The following is a 23,233-nucleotide window of genomic DNA, read 5'->3' on the forward strand; positions in this document are numbered from 1 at the left end:
CTTCGGTGCGCGAGACGCGCCTTCATTAATGTCCTCGTGAATTAACACGAGTCCAACGGTCTACGGCCTCCTTGGAATTTGGTAGCTTCATTATTAGCCCTCCTGATAACTCCCTTTTCGAATTCTGTGTGAATTAATTCTCACAAACCCTCATCCTCTATATAAGGCTTTCCGGGGGGATGGTTTCTCCATACTCCATGAACCTCCCAACACAAATAGAAAGAACACACCCTTTCAGCTCCCCAAACTCCTTTAATAACCCCGCCGGAATTGTGACCGGAGTTGGCAGATATGGGGCGGCTTTGGGCGGGTGTGAGGACATCCGTGCCAAGAGCCGTTGTGGCCGTAGCCCCCACTGGGCTTCCGGTGCGGCAGAATCTAGGCGTAACCCCGATGGCGCCATACAAGGTGGCCCGGAGGGATGTCGTTGAAGTACCTAACGTCTCTCCTCGGAGCGCACCCCCGACGAAGGAGACGTGCGAATTCATGTCATGGCTGGTGCTCGAGCGTTGCCGTCTCCAACGGCCAACGCTCGTGAGGAGTGGAGAGAATCAAGGGAACATCACAGGGGAAGGCGTCCTGGTGCCCCTGCATCTGCTCCTCGCTTTGTTCAAGCTCCGCCGCTCCGAGAAAGGAGTTGTTGGTGGCCTTGAAACAAGCTGGCCCTCCCCCTTCCCTGCTTTTATTGTTAAGTTCTCCCATTCTCTAGATGCCAATAAAAGCACGGGTTGACACTTCCCTCTAGCTAGTTCTAGGACGGGTCCACCTAGGCCTCTGATTGTAGGATTAACTTGTAAATTTGTTTGTAAAGCACGCCTGCCTGAGCCTTTGATTGTATTTTGTACTTTTCTATTTATGAAATAATATCAAGCTTTTTTTTTTTGCTGTCAAATCTTCCACTTTCCTGCGATTTTTTTTTTTTTTTTACGTCGCCAACCTACTGTAAAACGACCACTTAGAACAATCGTCTGGTGCGCCGGCCAGTGCACTAATCCTTCCCACAGACGGCGCCAATTGTAGGGACTCAATTTGGATTGGACCCAGAGTATGAATGAGTTTTCAGCCCAACAAGCCCAAACAATAAATTTGTAGAGAGTGGATCGAAGGTTTAGGCGCTGGCCGGCGTTCACGAAGCATGAACTCTCTTCTTTCATTAAAAAATACTTAGAACTATTTACAACTGGGGGATGCTCCTCGGCCATGGGCCGAGGAGCCCTTTTCCTTCTTTCTTTTTCTCCCCCCCCCCTCTCTCTTACTTTACTCGCTTCTCTTATATAGTCTTCATCGTCCTATCTTGTTTTTCCGTCTGTTGATCATCCATTCGCCTTTCTTCTGACCGTCCGTCCCATCAGAGGCCTTATCAGCACTCAAGTGGTTCACTCTTATCAACGTCGCCCTGCTAAGGGGTTATATCCCCATTAATATGGCCAGAGGGGTTAGGTGAATGCATTAAGTGCGAAGGTGACAGCTTGCTCTAGGCCTGTCTCTTCCCAAAACTATCCTTAGTATGCCGAGGACGAAGAGGTCCTCGGCGTGGATCCGAAAAAGAGGCTTTCCCTAATTTAGCCTCGGATGGTCATTCTTCCTCGGCGTGGGCCTTGGGCCTACTACACGATGGGCTGAGGCTGTCAGGCCCACGGGCTCTACACCAATATTTCAGGGAAATTCTTGATTCGATTTCTTAGATTTTTATACCATATTCCATATAAAATTGAGAATTCATTGTTGATCTCAAATTATATGGACTAAAGTTTTTGTTTTTTGCTTTCATCTGAACTGAATTAGTTTTATTCTATTGAGTAATTAAAGAATTTGTAAATTTTATATAAAACTTTGAATTCAAATTGGCATCTATTCGGTATTTGTAATATATTTTTATCTTTATTCACGTGTTATGAAATAATTACTTTTAGCCTCTAAAACATTTGAATTTTTACATCGAAAATTTATTTCATTTACCAGCAATACCTACAAATTTGTGAAATACACACTATCATATATAACAATTATTTGATCCATAAATAACAAATAAATATACAGATCAAGAATCATTTTAGAAAAGTATTATTCCAATCAATCTTTTAATATACAGGATCTTCGATATCTTTATCTTTGTTTTTATTTTTGTTTTTCCTTTTTGGGAAATTCTCAATTGATGTTTCATGGGATTTTGCACTCTTTTCTTAATCCAAATATTAACAAAATAACATAGAACAAGTAAATATTTGATTACTAAAGAAAATTAGAAAAAATTAAGCATATTAAGTACATATAACAATGCCTAAAACTCGCACAACATTTTACTACTCATGCCAATTAAATTTTTTTTTTTTTTAATTTTCTTTAGTTGCATGTCTTAAATATAATTGTACAAAGACCTCTAAAGAATTATCACGTATTATTAAGTTTCACAAAAATTCCGATTTTGAATGGAGATTATATAAAATTGGTATAATATATTAGTAATCTTATCATATTTTTTTAATGAGATATTACTCTTTATTTTGAAGTTCTTTTAGTGCCTTAAAAGACTAGTTTTTTTTTTTGGGGGGGGGGGGGGTTGGGGAGGGAACTCTTAGAATTTTTAATTTTGATAAATAATAAATATAAGCTACTTGTTACTATTAAATATTTTTTGAGGGGGTAAGGGATTATGTAATTTTGTCATTGTTTCGTTTGTTAAATGTTAAGCTTAAACCACAATCCAGTCAGAGGATTATCATCGGCCTAATAATTCATCTAGTCCAACTAAATTTTGCATGTGAAATTCAAGAAATCATCTCAGATTGGGCTAGCTAAATTCCATCATTGTTTCATTTGTCATGCATTACCATCACCAATAACGTTTTGTTTACTTAACTATGAATGGGGCGAATATGGGAGTCTTTCTTGCATAACATTGGAAGTCACCAACACACAAATAGTAGAACCCTTTACTCAACCATGGGTAAGTGAACATGGTAATCTTCCTTGCTCTCCCTTGCTTATGGACTTTTCCTTCTTTTGCACATTATCTATGTGAACCACGTGTAAACCCCACACATCCCATCCATGGGAACCTCACACCTCATCGAGGTCAAACACCATTGACAATACTTTTTTTGTTGGGACTTATTTCAAGATTGTTTGTGTGAGCCTTTTTTTAGGCTTGCCTTGTCTCCGCTCTATCTACGAACATTGAACACCTTTCCACTTTTCTTATACGCCACCATAGTGACTTGTGGAGGCAAAGTATCAAAACATTGTAGTGCGGAGACAATGGCAAAGGTGTAGGAGATTTTTTTTTTTTTTAATTAGAAATATTTTTTCTTTTTCGTATTTGGATTTGTCCTCATCCTAGAGGAATCCTAATTTGAAAGGGATTCTTTTTCCTTATATTGTTGATTTGGGTTTTTTGTATGGAGTTAAATTGGGAATTTGTCATAGATTTTTGGTCATTTGATTTGGATTTGAAAGAGTATATGCCCAAGAATAGGCCAGATTTTTGTATTTCATTGGTTTGTTTTAGTTGATTTGACTTGTTTTTTTGGATTTTTTCTAATCTCAAAATCCTAGGGGGGCCGGTAAGTTAATTTTCCTAAACTTTCTTCTTCTTTTTTTTTTTTTTTTTTTTTTTTCAATATTATAAATGGAAAATTTGAAAAGTGAGGGGGCCCTCCTGACTGCCAATGACTCACACGTAAATATTCCAACACATATACGCATTACATTTATAAAAGTAAGAATACAAGACAACGATTTAGATAGATATACAATAATTTTAGAAAATGCCAAGGAGAGAGGTTTGTGCATCCCATTTGCTACAATCATTTTTTTCTTCTTCCAATTACTGACAGAACTAGTAAACTATATTTATTAATTTTTCCTTGCAGTACCAAAAACATTGTTAGAGATATATTATAGCATATTAGCCATATAACACATTGGGTTCCTAATAATTTATATATAACATATTCCAATAAGGAGTGTCTGAACATCATTTTCTGCTGCTCATGGGAAGCTAAAGCCGTTTACAGTTGTCCCTCCGTCAGCACAAACAGTCTGACCGGTTATGTAAGAAGCTGCAGGGAGGCATAGGAATGCCACCAAGGAAGAAACCTCCTTTGGCTCTCCTACACGTCCAAGAGGGGTTTGAGAGATAATAGCCTCCACTAATTTTTCATTGCTTAGATACTGCAAAGAAGATAATATAAATTGTCATGGTTATCATGATTCATGGAACCTATCTCAGATAATGACCTCTCTGAAGGAGTCAAGATATTAGAATACTGCAGTAAGGATAAATTCGGTAAATTGTTCCCATTTCTTAGCACATGAAAAAATCAAAACAGGATTATTTGTTACAAATGTTGTTTACTGAGAGTGTGCATTACACTGAACGTGTCATATGTCTTATTATCTCCCGAAGACATTCAACAATGACCAGATTTTAACAATCTTCAAGCACTAGCACACTTACAGTTTCAGCCAGGGGAGTTTTGATAAACCATGGCGCAACAGAGTTACTCCTTATGTTATCCTTTGCCCACTCACATGCCAAATTTTTTGCAAGTTGATTCACCGCTCCTTCAAATAGATATCAGACAGAAGCTGATCGCATTATTTGATGTCACAGCTAAAATTTATAACCCATAAGCTTGCAATAAAAAGTTAAATAGCACAAAGAAATTACCTTTAGCTGCACTATATATAGATCCTCCAGTACTTGTGGCTACTACACCAGCAACCGAAGAAACGAAAACAATGCTTCCTGCTTCCGAAGCTTTCAGAAGAGGATAAGCAAGTTGGCAAATGTGATATGCAGATTCAAGATTGGCAGACATGAGAAATGAGAAATCTTCAGATGTGTACTCCAAGGTTGGTTTCAATGTGGACGTTCCCACATTGTTTATCTAAAAACCGAATTAGATTAACTATAAATTGAATGTATCAACTGCAAAAGCACAAATGAAGCGGCTCTGGCCAAGTAATATTCCAATGCCATTTAAATTGTTGATCAAAGATTGATCTTCTAAAAATGAAATCGAAGATTTTAGTATAGAAAAGAATGTAAAATGATCATTTAAAATTCATCATCTTTGGAGTATGCTTTCAAATGCCACGCAAAACGCAGTGATGTAGAGGAAATAAAGTACTTACAAGGATGTTGAGTTTGCCATTAAACATGTAGGAGACAGTGCTCATTAGCTCCTCTCGTTGGGTTCGAGACACCACATCACAGACTGAACCAGTGACTCGAAATCCCTTCATCTTCCACTCATGTAAACATTCATTGAGTTGGGCCTCATTTCGAGAGCATGTATGTACAGTCGCCCCCAGGCTTGCCAATTCCTCAACAACAGCATATCTAGTCACAACACGTAGTAGTAAATAATAGCAAATAAAAAGAAAAACTAAATAATGTGTATTCTATTGTATTTAGTGATTTTTTTTCTAGGTAAACATGTAATATTCAATGAAAGCAGAGAATTAGAAACAAATTACAGGGGGAGGGATAGTCCCTTCTCTATCTCAAGACCAAACAAAAGAACACATTTAACTATTTCATGGTTAACAAAATTAACCTTCCTAAAAGTATGGCTTACAAACCACTAAGAGAGAGTTCAAAATTAATTTGGTTTCAACAATATATCTTAGGAATTTAACTTAATTATTCCTCAATTTGTGAGAAATGAAAAATAGAGGAAAAATATGTGCCAAGAAAACTATCACATGACACAAGATATACATGATTCGATAATGTGCCTATGTTCACAGAGTTGCAGCGAGGAGAAAAAAATATAAAGGCAACCGTAAGGGATGGTTTTCAATACAATCATCAAACCTAATTTGTAGTGACCTATAAATACCCCAAAACAATAGGGCCAATTTGGGCAAACCCCCAATCCTTGGACTAAATCTCAGAAAATGTCTCATTTAAAGTCGTAACGCTTCTAATTTGGGCAGGGTCAAATACCGAATCGAATACAAACCAGATTCCACATAACCCAACAATATATTAGTTCAAAGTATTGTATTTAACAATTATGTTGTACAAACTCAAGGGCATGGATTGGGCTTGGTATAATTAACTTTCATAGCATAATTTCACAAAATCTATATCTATATATATAAAAGCTGAAACGTAGCGTTTAATGTTGTTGCGTTATTGTTGAGCCACATCAGCATCATATCATCAACCTATTTTCAATATTTTCTCTCTCCTTTTTAATTATTTTTCTCCTTATTACTTTGCCACTTTACAATTACACCTTCTCCAATATTTACTTACTTTTATCTTTTTATTTCCCCACTACTTTATACCTTAACTTTACAATTTCTCTATCCCTTCATCTTCCTTTCATTTTGGCTCTCCTTCTCTCCATTGTTTTACTATAAAAATTTGTTATTTTCTCTTCCATTCAATCCATGTTTTGCTCACACAAAATGATGAATACTCTCTCTCTCTCTCTCTCTCTCTCTCTCTCTCTCTCTATATATATATATATATTCTTTCTTTTGGTGGATGTTTAATTCTTTAGATTGATGAATTTTTATGTTTAACTACTTTAGGTTGATATGATTTGGTTACTATATTTCTTACCAAGTGTAAGATAGAGGGACTAAACTTAGACACAAACCTTACAAAAAGGATTTTTTTTTTCCATTAAATTTTTGGCAAAACTAAAGCTTATAATTCATTGCAATACATTAACTTACTAGCTGAGCATGATTATGACAATATTCAGAGTGTTCAAAAATGATTTCCTTGTTGTTGATCTACCAAGAGTGTATTATTCTTTTTATTTTCGGATGAGAAAATAAATAGATCTTGGGTAAAATTCAAAACTCACTCAATAGGATTAGACTAATGCAACATTACCCAAACTCTTCATAAATATCTAATTTGTCCCCTAAGGACAAACCACATTTAATATTGTTTGAACTTTCTCTTGCTCCTTCAAATCTTCTTCTACTTTCTTTTTCATCCTCGATTGTTATTTATTAACTATTTATTATCTAGACATTATCTTGTGCTTATAATTGCCTCAATACAATTACTGTGAAATTTTATTGTGATTTGTGATAATTATTGCTTAATCCGACCATAAATTAGTTTTTGAGAAAATGAGCTTAAACAAAGTTAGGTGCAGTTTGTGTTTAAGGGATAATATGGATGCTTTTGAAAATTCTATGTTAGAGCATTAGCATTTGGGGAGGGGGGGTAAAACCCTCCCCCAAATTGCTATTTTAGATCCACACTTCCAAACCTAGTTTACCTCGGTGGCTATTACTAAAAGTTTTTAGCAATCGTGATCAATAACTTTTTAAAGATAAGAATTATTTTAGTTGTGTTTGTATTCTGAGATATATATATATATATATTATTTTCTTCTCTTTCTCTTCCCAAATAAATTAAAAATATCTCATTTCTCTCTTTAGTCTCTCACATTTCTCTAGGCCAACTCTCTCTCTCTCTCTCTCTCTCAAACCAGTCTCAATCTTCTCTCTCTATTGCTTCTCTAACCAAACTAAAATCTTGATCTCTCTCTGGTATAGTAGGCGACAGCTTCTAGGACCAAAGGTGAAAGCGTGGTGGCGGTAATGATGATGGGTTGGCTAGGTTTTGCTTATGATTGTAGGATGTGTTTGAATTGGTGGTTTATGGATTTAAATTGGTGGGTTAGTTTTGAATAGGTAGCCGAATCAATGGTTTACAGGTTTAAATTAGTGGGTTAGGTTTGAATCGGTGGTTTGTGGGTTTAAATCAGTGGGTTAGGTTTGAATTAGTGGTTTATAGGTTTAAATTGGTGTGTTAGGTTTGAATTAGTGGTTAAATTGGTGGGTTGGGTTTGAATTGGTGGTGCTGGGCTTGGTTTCGATGGTTGTTGGGCTTGTTCCAGTGATTTTTTGAGTTTCGGTTGCTGTTAGGGGTTTGTTTGAGTTTCAATTTTTGGGAGTTTTGGGTTTTGTTCGCGGGGGCAGGTAGTTTGTGTTTTGGGTTTAAGTTTCAATTTGAATAACTGGTTGTGGTGGTGGGTGGTGGGTGGTGTGATTTGGGTTTCTCAATGGTGGTGGGCTTGCTTGTTGGTTTGGGTGTGGGTTAGCTAAGTGTTGTTGTGTTGTTTGGTTTGTTTAAGAGGAAAAGATAAAAACGGAGTGGAAGAGAGAGAGAGAGAGAGAGAGAGAGTTGGAGAGGATGAGAGAGAAATGATAAATAAGTGAATAGTGTTGAAAAATAAGAAATGAAATGTATGGTGAGTTGTAAAATGGTATAGTGAAAGAGATAAAGTAATTTTTTAATATGTAAAATAGATATTGTTTTAGATACCTAGATGCGAATGCTCTTGAGTGTCTAAAATTACCCCAAACTTAATGAGTGATTTTTTATTGGAAAATGTTAACAAATATCTTAGGGCATTAGTCTATAGAGTATTTTTAGAAACTTTTTATGATAAAAGAAACAAGTAATTGATTTTTTTAATAGTTTTAATATTTATTATAAAATTGATATTAAAACTTTTCTAAAATAGTCAATTAACAAATGCCTTATGATTATGGGCACTCAATAACTAGATCTTTTTTATTTTACCCATAAATCTTTTTGGGTCAAAGTCATAAACTCATACTGTAGTGATAAATGGTATAATCCAGACGTCCTTCCTAATAAAAGGTTGGATATTTAGCCAAATAAATAAACAACAAATTAATCCTAATATACAAGCAAGCTTTAATTGTAGCTACAAAACCAATTATGCAAACATAAAATCCAACCAAAATATGAAAATAATACCATAGTGAAAATAATACCGTTAATTTGCATGTTTTTATTATATCTTTCATACTTGCAAAATTTTTAATAAGATCAAAGATTAATCGCTATGCCATCAAATAAATGTTAAAATTTTAAACTTTTGTATTTTTTATATTTTAAAATTGTGTATAAAAAATAAATTTATTCATTGAATAGTAAATAACATTTAATTTGAACGTAATTTTTGATATGTATATTTAAAATATAGGAAACATGAAATTCAACTATTAGATTTTCAAATTCCACACTTAAAAAAGACATAAATGACCTTCTCCTCTCTTTTTCATCCCATCAAACTTTTTTAAAAAGTTGCAACAACTCTATAAATGTGGCTATTTATAGTTTATTTATCTATATCTAGAAATATTCAATAAGAATGCAATTCCAAGCTATAAAAACAGAATCCCCCTCAAAAAAAGAAAAAAGAAAAAGCTATAAAAACAGAAGGAAAAAGAAAGGCGTAGGCAGAGAAAGAACCCGATTCCTTTGGTTCCACCAGTAACAAGGGCTGTCATTCCTTGAAGGGACCACCTGCTTCCTCTGTTAACAGTTTCTTCCCGGGCCATTTCTCTCTCTCTCTCTCTCCCTCTCTCTCTCTCTCTCTCTCTGTGCAATAACCAGTAAGTAGAACACCGATACCAATATATCAATAGATACTGATAAGGAAAAGCTATTGGGAGGAGTTTTTGAGAGAAACAAACAAACAAACTGAGCATCAAGGATGTCTCAGCTAGTGTGACATAGACTGTCATCTTGTAACCTCCCACTCAATTTGTCTTTCCTGTTTTGCCAAGACAATGGACTGATTGAGAGACACATGGGCAGGGCCACAGGGCAAGTGGCAACCCAGCTTTTTTTTACGTCCACACTTTTTTCCCAACAATATTTCTTTTTACGAATATGCGCTATTGATTTCCAGCATTTTAGTCATATCATAGATTCACAATGATCAAATCTGTATTAAGATATTTGGTACTTTTGACTTTTAGATCTTTCCTCAATAATTGAAAAGTTCTTTATTTTATTTGAGAAAAATAATGGAAAAGAAGATTAAGACGCCATTATGTATATTTGACTCTAGACTTATCACTTATCAATCAAAATATATATATATATATAATTAAAATTTTTATTTTTTGTGTGAAATTTCATTACATACTAAAACCCTTTTGAAACAAAGTTACTAGAAATCCATGTAAAATACTTTTGCCAACTTAAGCCGTCCAAGTCCTAACTGGATGCATATCAAAAAAGTCCTGCTTGGATTCCATAATTATGCTCCACGGATATATATATATATATATATACATACATGTTTTGTGTCTCAACATTGGTTTTGTAATGTAATAGAGTTCAAGCTGAGGCAATTTACTTTGGGAAAATTAAGGTTTCTCCTTGTGGTGAGAGAGCTCTTTTGAGTGTGTATTTAGAGTTTGGGTTTTGTGAGAATATTTTGAAACTTTCTTTGTAATCTACATCTTTTCCTTGAATCATACAAATTTGTGTATTCTTTAATACACAAATATATAAGAGAGAGTCAAACTTAAATTCAAACTCAAATGTTGATCATTTATCTCCAAATTTGTAAGGTTAATCATTAACACTATAAAAGCAGTGCAAACCCCAATATTTTTTTTTAAAGCCGAGTATAGGTATGAGCCATTCTTCTATCATTTTTTTTTTCTCCTCTACTTTGTTAAAAAAAAAAATAAATTATTTTATGGGTTTTCATGTATTTTTTTTTAAAAAATTTATGGTTTTTCATCGTGTAAAGTTTAGACCCATTAAAATTTAAAACTTATTTTTTTATGGATTCGTGTACTTTTTTCTTTTTCTTATATTTCTCTTTTGAATTGTTTCAATAACTTATTCTTTAATTATATATCTTTTTTGGCATTTTGGAAGTTTTAACATCTGAATTTGTGTTAGTTTTTGCAATATTTAAACATGTTTAACAGATTTCAATGACGATACCGTGTATTATTCTTTTGAAGGTAATCAATGTTTCTTTTATATTTCTCTATAGTGTAATCATATACATTTTTTTTCAATAATTTATAGGAAGTAAATCTTATGATTCTTTAATATTTTTTAGTTTGTTAAAAGTTGTAACATCTGAATTATTCTGTTGATAGTAACACATCTTTCTCTTATATTTCTTTGTTTTTTGTGTGTGTGTGTATATTCTTTGAATCTTTTGACATGCTATAGGAAAGGACCACTAATCCCATCAAAAAAAAAGAAAAAAGAAAAGAAGGAAAAGGCCACTGATTTTATTAACTCCGAAGGTCTGACCAGATTTGACTACTCTTTGACCATGGGTCCTTCAAATATGTGTATATTGACCAAAATGCCATCATAACTCAATTTCCATAACTTGAAAACACCAAAAAGTTGTTTTTGGTTTTACTAACTCATCACTTAAAAATCAGAGAATTGAGTGATGGAAACAAAAACTAAAAACAAATCCAAACACACCCGTCTGTCGTGGGACCCACCAATTTTGAGTTACGGGCAATGAAAACAGAGTGATGGGTGATGGAAAACATGAAATCCAAACAGTCCCTTGGTAATTCGGTAGCTCACTAGTTAGCGAAAAATGCAAAGGGTTTGTTGGAATCTCAATTTTGGTTAGAAGAGGTGCTTGGAGACCTCTCTCTCCTTTTGTTACCCATGTTAAAGTTTTGATTCAATAATATTTACAGTCTTTATTCTAAAAAAAAAGGGTTACGTAGAATTAGAATGCATATGGCCAAACATATGGGTGGAACATTACTTTCAATTTGATCTACCATTAACACCAATTCTATTATGCATCATTTATCACAAGCTATACTAGTTTTTATGAGAGAAATTGTGAAAAATATTATGTCATCATACAAAATTGATTCCAAATTACTGTTTTAAAAATCATACTAGACCAACAAATTCAACCAGTTGAACTAGGAACTGAATCTAGAATCGATATGGTAAAAATCGGTCAAAAATCGAAAAAACTGATGACTTGTCCTTTTTCGACTTTTTGACCATTCTAATTTTTAAAACAATGATGCGAATTCTATTCTATTTTGGTTATTTGCACCAAAAGTTGGTCAAAACTCCAGAGGCAAAGGGATGCTTGGTGTTAAAGCACATCACATCGCAATCATTCATAAATTTGAGTGATATTAGGAATCCTATAAATTTAATTGCTTTACTTTATAAAATAATATATCAACATATAAATGTAAGATAAAAATTCAACTACGAAATTTATTTACCAACTGTTACATCAATGTGAGCTCACTACCATATACATGGGATGTTGCCATTGGGAGTACGCCACATCCAAGTGGGCTAAAACGCAGAGAGTTGAGAGTTGCTACCTGATTTAGGTCTAAAAACCAACTTGGGCCCCTTATAGAGATCTATGCACCAAGGAAGTCAATACCGTATCGAAGGCTGTATCGGTTTGATCACCGATAAAATATATTTTTGGTACCAGTCAATACTGGTATACCGTTTCGAGTTTATTGCTATTATATATATATATATATATTATTAACAATAAATGCGAATTTTTTTTAATTGACTAGACATTTAAAAAAAAAATTATAAGGAAAATTCTAGATCTCCTTTTTACTCAAATCTGAAGTTGTTGCATGTGTACAAGTCAAGGTATACCTGCCAACATTTGTCACTACATTTTTTAGTTTTTATTCTCTTCCACTATCTTTAGTATCTTTTATTCTTATTTTTAAAATCATTTTTTCACTCTCACTTTTCAAGATAAGTCTTATCACATTTAATGCTTTACATTACTTTTTCTTTTCTTGGTTGAAGAACTCCTCTACCTCTTCACGTGGCCACACAAAACTAAGGAAAAAAAAAAAGCTTTAAAAATACAAACGAAAAGGAACAAACAAACATAGACACTCAAATGCTGAGAGAGAGATTTGAAGAATGAAAAGTGGAGGAAAGTTGGAAAAAGTGGAGAATAGGAAAGTCACAAACAAAGAAAATATGAAGAAAAGGGAGAAGAAAATGAGAGAATGAGATAATAGAAAGAAGCATTATCAGGTGAAAACAAAAATGTATAGAAGGTAAGTCGGTAAGTGTTTTTGTTTTGCCCAAAACCTATTTACCAGCCAGAATCCGATATTTATCTAGGTATGGCTAGAATAACAACGATATGGCTGGTATTTAATCCGAGATGAAATAAGATAATTTTTGTATAGGCCTACCCAACGGTGCAGTAAATTTCAGTTGAATTGGCCGATACGGTACGGTATTGACTTCATTGCTATGCACCAAATTCTCGATCCAAAATTTGGTTATGGCTTGGGAAAATGTTATGCACCTAAGCCTGCCTAGCCCAATGACCAATCTCCACTCATTGTGTTCCATAGCCTAAATCAATTGAGAAATCCCCTAATGAGCTTATCACAATTGTGCATTAATGAAACACATCACATAATAAAATATCATAGCACAAAAAGAAAAATTTTACTTTGTAAACAAATTAAACCTAATTACCAAGTCAAATTTGTTATCAAATTGGAAACAAATCAAATAAAACATACATTCATAAGTGAGAATCCTATTCTAAACATATTCAAATCATGTTACTATGGAAAAGTAAGGACTAAATCATGTGAAATAATTTATCATTTATAACCCTAATCTTAGAGGTTCACAATCAACAAAATCACTTATCACATGGGACAACATGAAATCTAGCAAACCTTACCATTAAAACACATATTTTGCCTAATTTGGGTTTAGGTTGCATGCACAAGGATGAAGTTATGACCGCAGGTTATCAAGCATGCGTATACACCCTTGAATCCTTGATTCTAAGTGCACAGCCTATCACATAAACTCAATTCCAAAAACTTTTCAGCATTCAACTAGATTAATACATCTTTTAATTTATCAATTCAACTTCTTTATTCAGAACAAATTAAAATACAACCAATTCAAACTAAGAAATCAAAACATATTCCTTAACATGCATATAATCAATAATTTACTAAGGAACAACACATTGATGATGCGAACAACAAACTAAAATTTTTGTTCAAATGCTTATAATTATATATGAATTAGGTTTATATATTCAGTCTATAAAATTATATATATTTATAAAAAATAAATTGACATTAACTAGTATTGAAATATTTTGTCTTTTTAGTAAATCAAAATGACATCTAGTATGGTATTGACTCAATTAGAAAGGTTTCAATTGGATTGATAGTGGATGAAGAGGAGGAGGAAGAGTTGGAAGCTATGAGGACCGAATGAATATGATACCAAATAAAAGCAATAGTTATGTTTGAATAAATTGTCACTCACTCACTTGGAACATATATGCATTGTTCTTCTCAAAGGAACATATATGCATTGTATTTATAAATTTAAGTATACAAGATAAGAATTTAGATGGAAATACCACACAATAATTTTAGAAAATGCAAAGGAGAGAGGTTTGAGCATCCCACTTACTATAATCCTTTTTTTTTTCCCAATTATGAATAGAACTAGTTAGCTATATTAATTTATTTACCTTGCTTAACAATAGTTGTAGTCATGCCCTTATTCCTGGGTTTACAAACATTCCTTGATGCAGTACCAAAAACATATTCCAATGAGGTGTGTCTAAACATCATTTTCTGCTGCTCATGGGAAGCTGAAGCCATTCATAGTAATCCCTCCATCAACACAAATAGTCTGACCAGTTATGTAAGAAGATACAAGTAGGCATAGGAATGCCACCAAGGAAGAAACCTCCTCTGGCTCTCCAATACGTCGGAGAGGGGTTTGAGAGATAACAGCCTCCAAAAATTTTTCATTGCTTAGATACTACAAAAGAGAGAATATAATTTTTGTCATGGTAATCATGATTCATGAACTTCAATTCCTTGAAAAGACCACCTGCTTTCTCTGTTACCCATTTCTTGCCCTGCCATTTATCTCTCTTTGTCACTATAGTGTTTGCTGTAACCTATGAAGCACGAGTGCATTTCTGGATTCGGGTGCGGGTGCGGGTGTGAGACTTGGCAATTTCTGAAAAAGTTGGGTGCGGGTGCGGTGGGGTGTAGTGATTACAAAATTATAAAAAATATTTTTATTTATATTTTCTATATATTTTTACTATTAAAATATTCTTAAAAAACACATTACTATGCCTTGATTCACAAAACAAAGAAAGAATAAGGCAAGAAACACAAAACGAAAAAGAAAACACAAAAGAAGCAACAAATATTCATAATAAAAATGAGGAAGGACATATTTAGGATGTTTGGGCCTCATTGAAAGCCGATTTCGGTTGTTTCGGCATGATTCAATGCCAATTTTGGCCGTTTCAATCAAATCGACCAGGTTTGGCACTGTTAGGTTCTAAAGGTTTAGAAATTTATGTATTTAGAACTCTAATTTGTAATATTGGCAAACCATGATCAAAACAATATGTTTAGTCTTGTTTAAGCTTGCTGGCAAGTAAGGGATGGCAATGGGGTAGGGTGAAGTCAAATTATGGATGCCTCATTCTCACCTTGTCACCTTTTTAGGGGCTCATGCAGGGTAGGTTGAGTTTGGGGTGGGTTGGAAATGTGTTACTAATCCTAGTGAGATAGTCCAATATTAATGCGATAAAGATGAAATATAAAGGGAAATGAAGATCGTGGGAGTTCTAAGATATAAACTTATCAAAAAATAGACTACTAAGAGAGAAATATAAACAAATATTTTGAAGAAGGTATAGAATGTTTAAAAAAAATGTTATATCTAGGATATATATTAAAATAAAAATACAATATATGTATAAAAATGCTAAATATATATTAAATAAAAATATCAATATATACATTCGGGGTGAGGCAAGCAAAACACATCCCTACCCAGTCACCTTTTTGGGATTGAGAAAATTCGCTCGAAATAGAGTGGGGAAGGGGTGGGTCATGCAGAGTGGGTTGTTTTTAGCTTTTTTGCCATCTCTAGACTTGAGAGGTTTACTCATTTACTAATACCTTAACAACTACAAAGCTTAAATAATTATGGGAAATTACATAACAGGTCTAGAAAATATATAGCATTTTTAATTTTGTAATTAAAATCCCAAAATTTATTAAAATCACTTCAATTTGAGGTCTTTGTCAACAATTTTTTTTGAATAGTAACCAAGTAGAGAAAAATGATAATACTTGATTAATTTTGTATTTCATTTAGGGATTTTTAATAAACATACAAAAAAAAAATTATAGAGAAAAATCTTTGTTTGGAGTATGAAAGTGAATGAATCTTATATGCTAGAAACTCGAAGTTAGATACTTTGCTAAAATACAAAGTTTAATTAAGGATTTTCTATACGATTTTATTATTTCCCACAATAGAACAAATGAACAAGGAAGATGGACAACGACTTTAAATTAAACTTAACACCTATTTAGAATATAATTATTTTATTTTATTTTATAATTTGATTATTGAGAATTTGAATTTGATTAAAAACATCATTATTATTATTTTTTTAAAATAAGGAACTATTAATTAACTTATTAATTTTAGGCATTATTTTTTTTTGGTCTAATTTTCCAAGTAATTAAGAATGTTTTGAAGTATTATCTCATATATTAAAAATTAAATATAAAATAGTATCTTGGGCTAGGGATGGCAAAACCACCCCGACTTGGTGCTCGACCCAACCTGACCTGCGAAACAGTAGTCAAGTTTGGGTTTTTAAAATTAAACCCAAAGTGGGTTTGGGTTAGGTGCGGGTTTTAGTGATACTTGCCCCAAACTCGAACCCAGACTTGACCCGTTTAGACCACAATTACCAAAAACCTTGAATATACATACATACATACATACATACATATATATATATATATATATATAGATAGATAGATAGATAGATAGACACACACATACACATACAACTTAGTCTAACCCTAACAGCTAACACACTCTTTGACTCTCCTCTTATTTCATAGTCGCCCCTCACTCTCTACCCTCAACCCTCAACCTTTCACCCACTCGGCCACTCTTACTCTCACTCACTTTGAAGTCTCACCCTTACTCACTCTCACCGCCGACCATACCCTCAAGCTCTACCACCGGTTCTTTGTTCTCCACAAGTTCATCGCTCTGTCACTATTATTATTATTATTATTATTATTATTTTATATAACTTCGGGTTTGTTACATAGTTTATGGTTGATGAAATCTTTCGTTATTGTTTATTGATTAACATGTTTATTATTTTAAATTGTATTTGGATTTTTGATGGGTTAGGTTTGTCCTTTGGATTTTTTTTTTTTTTTGGTTGCTNACTCAATTAGAAAGGTTTCAATTGGATTGATAGTGGATGAAGAGGAGGAGGAAGAGTTGGAAGCTATGAGGACCGAATGAATATGATACCAAATAAAAGCAATAGTTATGTTTGAATAAATTGTCACTCACTCACTTGGAACATATATGCATTGTTCTTCTCAAAGGAACATATATGCATTGTATTTATAAATTTAAGTATACAAGATAAGAATTTAGATGGAAATACCACACAATAATTTTAGAAAATGCAAAGGAGAGAGGTTTGAGCATCCCACTTACTATAATCCTTTTTTTTTTCCCAATTATGAATAGAACTAGTTAGCTATATTAATTTATTTACCTTGCTTAACAATAGTTGTAGTCATGCCCTTATTCCTGGGTTTACAAACATTCCTTGATGCAGTACCAAAAACATATTCCAATGAGGTGTGTCTAAACATCATTTTCTGCTGCTCATGGGAAGCTGAAGCCATTCATAGTAATCCCTCCATCAACACAAATAGTCTGACCAGTTATGTAAGAAGATACAAGTAGGCATAGGAATGCCACCAAGGAAGAAACCTCCTCTGGCTCTCCAATACGTCGGAGAGGGGTTTGAGAGATAACAGCCTCCAAAAATTTTTCATTGCTTAGATACTACAAAAGAGAGAATATAATTTTTGTCATGGTAATCATGATTCATGAACTTCAATTCCTTGAAAAGACCACCTGCTTTCTCTGTTACCCATTTCTTGCCCTGCCATTTATCTCTCTTTGTCACTATAGTGTTTGCTGTAACCTATGAAGCACGAGTGCATTTCTGGATTCGGGTGCGGGTGCGGGTGTGAGACTTGGCAATTTCTGAAAAAGTTGGGTGCGGGTGCGGTGGGGTGTAGTGATTACAAAATTATAAAAAATATTTTTATTTATATTTTCTATATATTTTTACTATTAAAATATTCTTAAAAAACACATTACTATGCCTTGATTCACAAAACAAAGAAAGAATAAGGCAAGAAACACAAAACGAAAAAGAAAACACAAAAGAAGCAACAAATATTCATAATAAAAATGAGGAAGGACATATTTAGGATGTTTGGGCCTCATTGAAAGCCGATTTCGGTTGTTTCGGCATGATTCAATGCCAATTTTGGCCGTTTCAATCAAATCGACCAGGTTTGGCACTGTTAGGTTCTAAAGGTTTAGAAATTTATGTATTTAGAACTCTAATTTGTAATATTGGCAAACCATGATCAAAACAATATGTTTAGTCTTGTTTAAGCTTGCTCAAAGTTGATTAATTATTGTAAAGTTGGAATCGAGAGACTGTAAATGCATTGGGGCATTTCAGTCTGTCTCGATCGATCGAAGAATAGACTCGATCGATCGAAAGTCAACCAGATTGCGTTTTCTGCAGTTTTTCCAACTCAGCCCTAACTCATTAAACGTTTAGGGTTTTATGTTTTTGCCCTAGGTATATAAGGCAAAACCCTAGCCACGTTTTTAGAGTTGCTCCAGTTGTATTGTTGCTCATACATTGCTGTTTTGTGTAAATCTCTTGTGAGATCTAGAGGAGTTTTCCTTTACACAAAACTTAGGGTTTTCAAGATAGAGATTACTTCAACATCTTGATAATCAACTAGGTTGCTACCATTGAAACTTAAAGAATATCAAGCGTGGGTGCTTGTAACTGATTGAAGAATTTAAGAAAGAAGGAGTCCGTGGATTCGGAGCTTGCACGGGGTCGTGTCAGTAAGTTCTACTGGTAGGTAGCATTAGGAAGTCGAGCGGGGAGCTTGTAAGTCCTTTTGTATGAACTTCGATTCTTTCATAGTGAATTCAGTTTTGCCTTAAGGATCGGTGGGTAAAATCCTCCCCAGGTTTTTTATCGGCTTGGTTTTCCTGGGTGATCATATCTTGTGTTATTTATTATTCCACTGCTTTATATTCTTGATATGATTGTTTTAACCTAGAATTGCTTAATTTGACTAAGTAACAACTTGGCTAATTAACTAGGCTACTCAATCTGGTTGTGTGTTAAGGGGTCTAAAACCGTTCAGGCACGAATCCGTGAAAAAAAAAAAAAAAAGGCTCAGACGCGGCACTGACGCAAGGGCAGCCACGTTGAACGTTGCACCCCATGTCAGGCCTCGTCGGACTTCGGTGCGGCACCCTTCAAGCTGCATTCATGCTTCATAGGTTGTAACTAGTAGTGTTTCCACTTATCCGAATGGGTTATATTTATATTGGTATATATATTGCCTGAAGAAGTAGATCAACACCAACAAAATTGATCAATAGATGATAAGGCAAAGCTATTAGGACTTTAATTACTTTTTTTTTTTTTGGTTGCTTTTGTTTTTTCTGTTTAGACCCCTATAAATCAAATTAGTTTAACCTAATGAATTAGCCAAGTAGTTACTTAGGTTAATTATAAGATCTAGGTTAAACACATACAAGCATATTACTTAGTGTGAAAAAGTAAAAAAGAAGATAATATGATGACTTGGGAAAACTAATGAAACCGACCATTTCAAGGTAAAAAATCTAGGGAGGATTTAACCAAGCTATCTTCAAGGTAAACAAATCTACTATGATAAAATGGAAGTTTACAATAGATTTAAACTATAAATCTAAAGCTACCTCTTGTAGAACTTACTAACATGACCACGTGTAGCTTCGACCCCATGGACTCTTCTATCTTGAATTTGCTGAACACAAACTCCCACGTTTGTGACTTTGAGATCCCATTCAAAGGTTTCAGATCACCATCAATAGTAAATATTTATGCAGCAATGTGGGCGCAACGATTTTCTCCTTAGTAAAAGGGGAGTACGCCTCGGCTAAGTGGACTAGTGTGAAGAAAAGATGAGTCACTACCTAGATTAGGTCTAGGAACTATAAATATAACCCCCTTATATGGAAGGACTGATCTTACTACTAGAGTATCAGTTCGGAGTTTAGGTATAGGGATGAGAAGGTGTTAGGCACCTAACCCATGGGTTGGCTTTTAGTCATTGTGTCTTACGTCTTAATCTCATTAAAGGCTTATTCAATATTGTTATCTACACACACACACACACACACACACACACACACTAGCATACATCTAGCAATGAACATAACATCAATCATTCCAAAATCCTAACATACATCTATCATGATAGCTCATATCAAACCTAGCACACATCTAACATGCATATTTCATATTATCACATCTAAGGCAACAAATCAACAAGACAAAATCAAAGAATTATTGGAGAGTATCAAGAACATAAAGAACACAAACATATTCCAAGTTCACATACCATATCTCAATCAAATGCATGTATATATGAATGCATGCACATATGAATTCATGCCTTACCTCACTTACCTCACTGCACCATAACACCTCAACACCTATGCATCAATGCATGTTCAAATTCTCATGAATGCTCATGTGATTCATTAAAGCACAAACCCTAATCATTAATCTATCAATTCAAGCATGTGAATCATGTTATTTTGCTAACCTTAGACCTAAACATGTGAAAACTAAACTCAACAAGACCTAAACAAAGGATTAAAACTAATCAAAACACACCAAAAAAAGCAAGAACTCTAAATTTGTGTTTCTAGGCACAAGTATGCATACACAGCCTATAATGCAGATTCGAAAAACTACATTTTTACAGATTTAATCAAACAAATAAGTAACTTTGTTAGAGACCGTGCCCCCAGCCCCCTTTTATGATGTTGGGATAAATTCGCGTGAATGGGTGAAGTCGTGTTATTGCTTCTCAAAATGGAGGTTTGACTAGTTATATTTTCCCCTTTAGATTAAGAGTTTTACAATGGAGTCGCCATTTATTTAATTATTGGAATAAATAAGAAAACCAAAATTGAAAAATTCCTCATTTTATTAATTTGCAATTGAATTTACATTGATCATAGGAAAATTTTATGGCTTTGGTCCTAGATACAATCTAAGATAAAGTACATAGTTTTGTTTCCTAGTTACAATCTAGAAATTAAAAATTACAAGGATAAACATTGGTCTATCAACTCTTGATCTAAGTTCGAAGGCTATGTTATAAGGTGGGAAGGTGTTAGACACCCACCTTGCCTGATGAAACCGATCGTCTGGACTATAGTGGCAAACATTCATATCACATCATCCAATATATTATCAATCAATTTTCATGTTCAATTTAATGTGTGTGGATGGTGATATCCAAGATTCAAGGATTTGAAAGAATTAAGAAACAAACATGTTTTTCATATTTTTGATGTGGACTTAAGATTAAAACTAGTGTTATGCATGAACATGTGATGAATAACCAAGAACATATGAAGAACACATAAGAACATTCAAATATATTTAAGGGAATTTAAATAATTATTATCATGCTTTGATCTTAAATTCTCATTATAGCAATATAAAAAAACAATTAGAGAAATGGATTATACCTTCATGCAAGATCCATATGGTGGAGGAGGAGACTCTTGACAGAGATCCTAAGAGTGGAGGAAAAGAAGAATTAGGAAAGGAAGAGTGAGTCTCACTCAATACCTTGAGTCTCAAGAAGGCTAAGATATGACAAGACTACTCAACTTCTTAGAACTTAAGAGAGGAAAAGAGAGTGGGTTTTTGTGTGCTTTGGAAGAGAGTGGAGGTTTATATAGTAGTGGTAGAGGAAATATAAATAGAAGGTCATTTAATGAGGGTTAGCAAAGAATCATGAACCTAGACCTTATTTTAGCCTTGAGGAAAATCTAGTGCATTAAATGTAGAGATTTCTGGAAGTGAGGAGTAAGCCAAAATTCGGTTTTCTCGTAATTATTGTAATAGTCTGTAGAGCCAACTTTAAAAAAAATCATATATTACTTAATTCTGATCGGAATTGTCTCGTTCTTGTGCTCAAATTGAAGTCTCAAATTTCTAGTTTATGGAAAAATTAATCTCATTTACAGATTCAAAATATTTTAAGAGATATCAACAAAATAATGAGTAGAGGTCATTTGTTAGAAAATGATTTCAGTATAATTAACATTAATAGGTCCCAAATTAGCTCCCACTTAACATTAAATGACTCTAATTACTCCAATTTCAGACTTAATTAGTTCTAAATTTACCCTAATTAAAATATAATTGCACAAATTACTCATTAAATAATTAATGTTTATCTATCTAGTTAATTAGGTGTATGCAACCTCACCATAAAATGTAGTCCTAACCAATCAAATTATGACACATCATTAATACCAAATTTATTATAATTATAACCAATTGAAATAAATTGTTCATAATCACATATAGTCGAACTCAATTTGTGATAGTGTATCTCGGCTATTAAAACTTGATTTGATGATAATTTTCAATCTAACGGTTCGATTAGGCCTTATGAGCAGTCGATTTGAGCATTACAATATCAAGATCATTTTGGTGAAATGAGATTAAGGATCTAGTAACCAGAATCAAGATGCATATTTTCAAGGTGAAATTACCCTTTTACCCTCCATGTGAGGTTAAATGCAGATTGCAAAATGGGGTATCAACACATGTGAGATCAAACAAGCATGTTAGAAACCCTAAAAAAATTAAACTACCCTAAAAAAAAAAAAGAAAAAAAAAAACATAAAGCATCAACATATACAACAAAACATGAAACAAAACACAATTAAACTAAACTACATTAAAACATATCAAACCAACCTAGGAATTGAAATAAGAACAAAAGAATAAAAAGAACAGTTTATAAACCACCTAAAATCATATTAAAACATGTTAAACATAATTAAAAACATCAAACAAATCAAATATAACAAATGGAGAAACTATATCAAGAAAATCATGTGAATCATGTTAAGCAAAGAAGGAAACCATGGAAAAGAAGCTCACCTTACTTTAGAATCACAGATTTGAAGTTGTTTAAACGATCTCTTAGTGCATATAGCACAAAAATTAGATTGAGGACAAGAATAATCAAAAGAACATAACAATAGTTAGTAATCATAACTCAAGAACAATAGATTTGAAAAAGGTTTTGAGAAATCAATTTTTGGAAAATAGTTTCTACCTTAGAACTAACTAAAGAGAGGTTTTTAATTTGTAAAAATCATGCTAAGGGGCTTTGTGTGAGTTTTAGAAAGGAGAATTAGGGTTTT

At 33.5% G+C, this 23,233-nt stretch overlaps 1 protein-coding gene across 1 annotated transcript; it reads right to left on the reverse strand.

The window, feature by feature from the left end:
- Positions 1-3,684: 3,684 nt before the first annotated feature.
- LOC112030485 (tropinone reductase homolog At5g06060) lies at positions 3,685-9,648 on the reverse strand. Its single transcript, XM_065770917.1, has 5 exons — positions 9,272-9,648; positions 5,140-5,347; positions 4,673-4,892; positions 4,460-4,566; positions 3,685-4,173 (listed from the first exon to the last, which is right to left on the reverse strand). The coding sequence occupies exons 1-5, from the start codon at positions 9,544-9,546 to the stop codon at positions 3,991-3,993; spliced, it is 993 nt and encodes a 330-aa protein (XP_065626989.1). The 5' UTR covers positions 9,547-9,648; the 3' UTR covers positions 3,685-3,990.
- Between the last annotated feature and the right edge of the window lie 13,585 nt (positions 9,649-23,233).

This window comes from Quercus suber, unplaced genomic scaffold (genome assembly GCF_002906115.3).
Source record: "Quercus suber isolate HL8 unplaced genomic scaffold, Cork oak 2.0 scaffold_37, whole genome shotgun sequence".
Taxonomy (NCBI): domain Eukaryota; kingdom Viridiplantae; phylum Streptophyta; class Magnoliopsida; order Fagales; family Fagaceae; genus Quercus; species Quercus suber.